The sequence below is a fragment of the Centruroides sculpturatus genome, unplaced genomic scaffold (genome assembly GCF_000671375.1).
Source record: "Centruroides sculpturatus isolate CEXI.00-Female unplaced genomic scaffold, Cexi_2.0 scaffold10, whole genome shotgun sequence".
Classification (NCBI taxonomy): domain Eukaryota; kingdom Metazoa; phylum Arthropoda; class Arachnida; order Scorpiones; family Buthidae; genus Centruroides; species Centruroides sculpturatus.
In genome coordinates, this window is record NW_019384396.1 from 1 (window position 1) to 8,005 (window position 8,005).

Genomic DNA, 8,005 nt, shown 5'->3' on the forward strand with positions numbered 1-8,005 from the left:
AAAATATACGGCCAGCCAGTATTCACTCCACTTTAAACCATTTTTTTCCTGAGAATTTTATGAGAATGCTCGGGGAAAGACTATATCAGCTGTTCTCAAAGTCATCCAGCTGTAAACACAATTACTCATGGGCATCAGTTTTGCAGAAAGGCCAGACAATGGAAGATAAACTTTAAAGTTTTCTCTTCAAAATTAACTCATTTCTTTTGTTTTTTTCAGTTTTAAGTACTTTTTATGTTTAATTACGTTAAAATTAAAAATTGATCGAAAATACAGCAGTTAATTGTTAAAACAATTTATAAACAGAGGTCGAAGATATTAGATTGTGACGAGAAATTGCTTTTGCTTTGGATAACTGAAAAACAGTGTGCTGGCGACAGCGTATCGGAAGCGATTATTTGCGAGAAAGCTAAAAATATACTCGCTGATCTCATGAAAAATCAAGCAGGAACTAGCCAGGAAAGCGAAGTCTTTAAAGCCAGCCAGTTTTTTACATGACAATGGATTAATCATTTTTACATTACTTCTTATGGGAAAGGTTGGTTTGATATACGTCCAATTCGGTATAAATCCAAACACCAGGAACGGATTAAGGTCGTATGCCAAGGCTCCACTGTATTCCTGAAAAATTCTATCCATTTGATTTTAGTTCATAAAAAATATTTTTGATATAACTTTTATTAAATATTTGAATAGGATTTTAAGCGGCGAAATCGAAAAAATTAACAAATAAAATAAATTATTTCATTGAATAGATTGTCTCTACATAAGAAAATAAATTGCAATAGTTATATGGGTGATAAATTCTCTCGTACAGTTCCGATCTTGAAACGGAAGATCTGGTTCACTGTAGAGGAGAAGGTAGTATTATGGAACACTGCGGATATTATGGAACCACCCCATTTCGAACTGATAATAAAGGCGAACTGTAGCGGAATGTGGCTGAACTCAACTAGGCAGACATCCATAGCAAGGAGAAAACCCGTTTTACTTCAGTTAAACGGTTGTCCGCATTTAATCAGCAAATTTGTATTTTTCAAACTTCGCAAGTTTTGAATGCTAAGTGAATTTAATTATTTTTAAAATATAAATCGTGTAGTTGTAGGTTCACTGGTGCATGTATTCCGTTCCAGAGGCTTAGGGGTACATATTAATCTGTGTGATGTTCACGTTTTTTAAATTTTTGTCTTGACAGACATAACTTAATTCAAGATGGCGATGCGTGAAATACGGACCCCATAGGTGCTTTTACAGTAATATGGAACTCGACTCCTCCGAACTCTCTCTTTGCAATCAGACATTCTTCCAGAGCAATTTGTGAAAAGGACACTAGGTAGAAAGCCAATTCTTCCTGAGAATATCGAAAAAGAGCTGCTGGAATATATATTGTTGATGGAGGTCATATTTTTCTATTATAAAAGCATTCATTCGATAAAATACATTGGAGTAAATAATTTGGTAATTATTTAACATTTTTTGTCCTTTCCTGTTTGTTTTTGGCTACATTAAAGCATTTTTTGAAAATATACAGTAAGATTCCATATTACCACCCGATTTTCTCTAAGCCTACTTTCGGACTTTTTGTACATACGTTTTCAAAAACCATACTTATAGTTACACTAGCGAAAAATCCAATTAGGAACATTTAGATTACTAGTTACCAGTACTTTTCGCACAAAAAATGTGGGGGTAGTTATGATACCTTGTTTACAATTCACTAAAATGTAATTGGGGTTCCATAATACCACCTTCTCCTCTACCAATATAAATTTTTAAAAACGTGCAATTAGCGAGGTGTCACAAAACGCTATAGCTTCTCGCGATATACAGTCTTCAGAGCCATGCCACTTCGCTGGAAACAACTGACAATATATCTATCATGCAATCTTTAAAAATGCCAAAAAACATCTCACGTTTGAGATCTGCAATATGAATGAATAGAATTGCATTTAATTAATTAATTTCTATTGTACATAAAATATAAATTACGTGTTCATTGCAACGTTTAACAGGCACTATGTAGTTACTCGTGGGGCGTAAAAAATTATAATAATTAATGGAATTTATCCAACGGTAGATCTGATAAAACTCAGAATTCCAATTTTATTTTACTGATTTATTTGATATTTATCATTTTATAAAATAGTCAAACTAATATAAGTACACCACCGAATTTCCGACACCATTCATTTCAAAGCCTTGCAAGATTAATTGTTTTCCAGATATAAGGTAGCCGACCCGGTGGAGATAGGGGACTTGAAAACTCACTTCACGGCACCTGTGTAAAGTTGCCTTTTTTAGGTGGGATTAGTTAATCCCGCGTCAGGATGAACGTAAGGGAAGATTGTATGTGGGCTGTGACGGAGGAGGCAAATGATGACAAGTGTTCTACACAAGAAAGCCATTTATTTGTTAACATTTATGCTTACATCGACAATCGACAGTCCTTCACTAGGTTCTTCTCGTCGAAGAGGCGGAGAGGCGAGAACTTCGGCGTCTGTCTGGCCCCGGGGCAAACGAGATGAGGTCGTTGAGCAAGGCGGACGATCGGAAGGAAGAAGCGGCGGAGTCCAAAGTTCTTGGCGACGACACACCACAATATAAGTCACGACCTTTCGTGGAATACAGAGGAGATCCCTTCCGACCTTGAATTTCGAATTTTTATAGTTTTTCTCCCACTATTCGGACTTCTGATTGGTCCTTTGTCCCCTTCCTGGCTTCCCGATTGGTCTCTCTTTTGTTTTGGGGAAAACCGAGACCGACTCGGGTCACGGGAAGGGTCCGATTCCAGGTGTCCGCTCGACGCCTTTCTGTCGATTTTTCTTGGGGATTGTTGACAAAATTGCAAGACTTGCGCTCATAATTTATCTCCGTTACTCGTGATATCTGTCATCTGGGTACTCGAATGATCATACGCAATGATTTATCTCTTTTAAATCTTTCCCTCTTTTCCAAAATGGTTTCCCTAGATTGATTGTTTATGAGCGCTTGCGTCAAAGTTCTACCTATATATGACCACTTGTCTCTGAGTTATAACTTTTCATTCTGACATTGACACTTCGTTTAAAACGTGTTGGAGTCATCCGAGACTTGTTGTCTGCATTTTGTGCCGCGTTGTTTAGATCAAGGGATTTTCCTCTCCCTCTCATATTTAATCTATCGTTATTATTTATTTTATTTTATTTTATTTGATTTAACCATACGACTCTATGACCATTGGTCTTTTTCAAGAATACCCCTGAAAAAGGCCAATGGTCATAGGGTACCCTTTTTCAAGGGTATTTGAAATCATGTAAATCGCGGTATTGTTATTTAAACATAAGAATACCCCAATTTACATGATTTCGGACTTCGGTTGGGTCCTCACACGGACCATCCGTGACCGCATATAATATTAATTGATTAACATGCCTCCAACCAACAAATTAGACACTTCCCACGTGTTCAAAATTATATCGTGGGCTACTACAAACTTAAACTAAATAACTACGTAAATAAAATACAGGTACTGTATAGCTGATGAACCATACCATACATATCACATGATTACGCACTGAAACCCCTTGTTTTAACAGTTCTACTTTAATAATAATGAGAAATAAGGTTGCTGTTATCAATAGACGAATTTAACGCAAGACTGATCACTTAGAAGACAATTCTACTTTATCTTGGACGATAAGGACTGAGTTTACGTTTATTCTCCCTACATACAGCGCCAAATGTGGCTGCTTAATTAACTAGTCTGGTGCCGAGAGAATTGCAAGTTCTCTCTAGTAATTTCTTCCGGATTAAAAAAATATATATACCAACAATTTCCGGAAGTTCGATGGTGTACATGATCAAATAACGAAAAAAAATGTCGAAGTTTATTATTTTGTCACAATGTAGTTTGCAGATATTGTGACAAGTGTTATTGCACTCTCTCACAAGACATTTCAACGTTTGGACTTCTCAATAGTCTCGGACGTCCAGCCAATTCATTTCTATATGAAGCGGCACAAAAAGAAACTGACTTGGCAATCAGTTCTGAACCCGTTCACAAAACAGGTAGCAATTTTTTGATAAGTCATGTAGAATTTCTTAAATCCGGTGGAAAATTACTTTCTCTAAAACGTATTATATACTTTTTTTTATTGTTCCGTGAAAGGTTTGGTTGGCCTTCATGTTTACCATTATAGTCTTTGGATTAATATTCCGAAAATTCGTGAAAGACAATAAAGGGGAACCATGGACTTTAAGGAGAACGTACTGGTATCTGATGACAACGTTAATGTTTCAAGGTAAGTCTACACAATATACACTGTTTTCTAATTTATAATATTGAATTATAATCTTTGACGTTAATTTTCAGGAGTCGACTGCAACAACGTGAATCGTTCATCTTCTAGAATAGCATTTGGCATCTGGTTGCTCATGACAGCAGTCTTGATCTGGGGTTACGCCGGAACATTGACGTCATTTATGGCCGTACAGACTGACGAACCGGTTCCTAACTCATTCGACGAATTAGCAAGAGCCATTAAAAGACGAGAATATACATGTGTACTGCTTCCACATGTTTACTTAAATCGATACTTAAATGTAAATGAGTACTTTAAATGTTCTAATATTTCAGTTTTGCATTGTTTATTTTGATTGATATAAATATATTGTGCTACGTTTACAGAAGAATATATTTATTGTGACTATACTACATAGATGAGTCTTAGTCTAATTTTTTTCCTTTCACCCTCTACACGAGGTGAATGGTAGCCTACAAAAAAAGGTCGACTTTGCCGATGGAATTGTTATTGCCTCGTATAGCGTGTGAAAGGAGAAAAAATGGACTAAGACTCATCTATGTAGTATAGTCAAAGAAAATATATTTTTCTGTAAATGTCATATATGTTCTGACAATTTTTATTTATTGTGCTACAGTTAAAATATTGTTGACTTGTAAATTCCCACTTTTCTCTGTTTGTCTGTTTGTCTGTCTGTCTTTCTTTCCTTAATCTCGAGAATGTAGATAGATAGATTAAATCCGAGACTCGATAAGGACGCGTTTGGGAAAGGAGGTCCGGATTTACGGTATATGATCTTGCGATGCAAAATCATATTATTTTACTCAAAGTTTTCCCCTGTAAAGAATTAAATAAACAATGGCGTGACTGTTGCTAACAGGAAAAATATATTGTACTGGAGCTTGATAACAGGAAAAGTATTAAGCCTATGTACAAGGGAAAGACACTACGAATTTCAAGTGGAGAGAATATATTTTAAATTGATTAAACATTTCAAATATGATTAAAATTTGCAGTCCGGTATTGTGATTACGTCACAATAAATAATTACTCGTATTATANTTTTATTGCTGATTCCTGACACACAAAAAGAATTATTTTTATTTTAAGTATTCTATTAGTAAAGTATTATGTTTATGTGCAATTGAATACTATTTGAGTATAAATTATTAAAAAAGGATGTCTTCTTGTCTTCTATCATATTATGTGGTTCTTTTACTAGAAATTTAAAAGAAAACTGAATGTAATTATTATCAGATAAGAATTTTTAACGTAAAATTATAAAATTTTCAAATTGAAATTATTCGAATTGCGATTGTTATACGTTGTAAACAATGTGAACATTATATTTTGTCACGTTTAGCCTTTGTAAGATGAAGATAAATCTACAGGGTGGTTAGAATTAAACTAATACTTCTCAGTCTCTGTTGAACCGAACTGAATGAAACATGGTAGACACGCAATCCGGATCGCAAGGAAGAGGATTAGGTGTGAAAATTAATTGAAATTTTCACCATCAGGAGAAAATGTGGACGAATTCGATCGAAAGCGTATGTTTATGGCCCTAAATTTATTTAAAAGATTGTGTTAAGCGGAGCGTGTGCACACCTTATCGGTGGTGAAGAACAGCATAGTAGGACATGTCTTCATATTCTTTCCGAAAAGTAAAATTAGATAGTTCAAACTAACGTTATTCTTATAAAAAAATGTTGTCCACTTGTCTTAAAAGTGTCATCTTTGCAGCGCCACATCTCCCTTGGTGGTAAAAATTTCAAATAAATTTTTATATTTTTAAATCTCTTCCTGACAAATTGCATTCATGTGTACCGAGTTTTGTTCGTTTTTGTTTAGTGGAGCGGGCTCTACGCATGTCTGAATAACGTTAATTTAAGTCTAACCACCCCGTATTTCCTAATTTGTAGAAATTTCGATTTTCAAAGAATATTAATTAATGAGATTTGTTTTCCTTGTTTGTAGGAGTCAGGAATAAAACACGCAGAACTTTTCATCAAAGAAAGCGTAAAACATATTGACGATATGAGTTCAAAAGTAACAACACAAAAAGCTAGTTTCGCGAAAAAGTATTACATAGGAGTAATAGATACTAAAAATAAAAATCATGCTAAAATGACAGCTTTTTTGAATAAATTGTTATACGACATGATTATAAAAGATCGAATGGTGGTTATCGGAACTCCTTACGTTGAAAATCTTGTTGTAGCTGCTTATGGATCAAACTATGTGAAATCTGATGAAGTTCTTTCTACAGTTTATAGCGGATATGCCATGAGAAAAGGATTTCCGTATAAAAAACAATTTAACAAAGTGTAAGTTGATAATTTACTAATGATCAAATATTTTAAAGCATCAAAACCATTACAAATTATTTTTGTGTTTCTAGAATACGAAGAATATTTGAGACAAAACTTTTTAAAAAACGAACAGCTATTAATGTTCCCAGTTTTGAAGATGCGGCGAAACCTTTATCCGTAGCAGATTTATACGGTGCACTTGGAATCCTCGTTATAGGATACACTTTGTCCTTTGCTTGTTTCCTCACTGAAATAATTCTTGGAAAGTTACTCAAATAGAAATGTTGACTTATATGTTATAGCAATTTCGGATTAACCTGCACGGCATCGATCTTTACAAAATTTACATATGTGGAGGCATTTAGCGAACAGCAACGCTGTAGATGCTATAATAAAGTGTATGTCTAAAGTAATGTTACGTGACATAGCTATCTGAAGCCTTTTTTGAAGCAATCTGCCATTGTTCGAGCAGATATTTACTCGATTACAATAAATCGCTTTAAAACAGCACATTTTGCTTTTTTGGGTCAATTTTTAAATGATTAAAAAAGTATATTAAAATTTTACAAACTTATTTTTAATTTAAGTTTATCGTAAGCGTAGAAGAACAAAAGAGAATTGCAAATACAAAAATACAATACGTACAAATGTTCAGCTTCTGGTTTCTAAATTGAAAATACATCTTTTAAGGAACTCTTAGTTCACCAGGAGTACCGCCCCCGTACTTTATTTTACTACCCTTAACGACCAAGGGCCATTTAGGTCATTCAAGGTCAGTCAGGTTATATTATTTTAAAAATTTGCCAAAAATCAAGTTGTTGTTATATTCATATGAAAAAGTCACATTACATTTACTAATATTTGTAGTTTTAAATACGATATTTATAAATAAAATTAAAAAATAAATTCGAAAGAAAAAAAATTTCATATATCAGAACTGACATCTATCTGTGAAAATTTGTAACATTTTGTTAAAATTAACACTCTTCAGTTGTGTAGTTCGTTCTTGGCACTAAGCTAGAACGATCTGAAATTTTGTTCTGTACGATTCGACATAACATTTATCAATGTATCATTTTTAGTTTTAAAAATATCACAGATTATATAAATCCTTTGTTTGAAATCAGAACTTCATTGTTCTACAAACCGACATAAAAACTAATGTCCTGAAAATTATGTCTTTCAAATATAACTTGAAAATTAATTATTTACTATTTAATGATATTGTATGAAAATGGAATATTTTATACAACTGTGACAATACCGAAGGGCCTCCCTATACTTCGGCACCACGTGACCGAAGGGTCGACATCCCGTCGGTGAAGATCGCAATGACAAGTTTCGTCAGGACTGACGCCACTGTGTCTTCACGGCTAGACACAGAAACCGTTTCGTTCGGGCGTGTGAGCGGTC

General features: G+C 34.2%; 2 protein-coding genes across 2 annotated transcripts; both read left to right on the forward strand.

Moving 5' to 3' along the window:
• Nucleotides 1–4,147: 4,147 nt before the first annotated feature.
• LOC111618441 lies at nucleotides 4,148–4,639 on the forward strand (the record flags this gene model as incomplete). The annotated part of the gene is made up of 3 exons (XM_023359987.1): nucleotides 4,148–4,280; nucleotides 4,352–4,542; nucleotides 4,616–4,639. Coding segments are annotated over 3 exons (348 nt in total), but the record flags the coding sequence as incomplete, so codon positions are not given.
• A 991-nt stretch (nucleotides 4,640–5,630) lies between these two features.
• On the forward strand, nucleotides 5,631–7,034 carry LOC111618384. Its single transcript, XM_023359897.1, has 3 exons — nucleotides 5,631–5,648; nucleotides 6,258–6,607; nucleotides 6,682–7,034. The coding sequence occupies exons 2-3, from the start codon at nucleotides 6,318–6,320 to the stop codon at nucleotides 6,869–6,871; spliced, it is 480 nt and encodes a 159-aa protein (XP_023215665.1). The 5' UTR covers nucleotides 5,631–5,648; nucleotides 6,258–6,317; the 3' UTR covers nucleotides 6,872–7,034.
• Nucleotides 7,035–8,005: the final 971 nt, after the last annotated feature.

Excerpts from the sequence above, each read along its gene's own strand:
- LOC111618384 (XM_023359897.1), top strand. The coding sequence starts at position 6,318 with ATGAGTTCAAAAGTAACAACACAAAAAGCTAGTTTCGCGAAAAAGTAT. Across the intron at positions 6,608-6,681 it reads AAAAAACAATTTAACAAAGT|AATACGAAGAATATTTGAGA; the intron begins GTAAGTTGATAA and ends TTGTGTTTCTAG.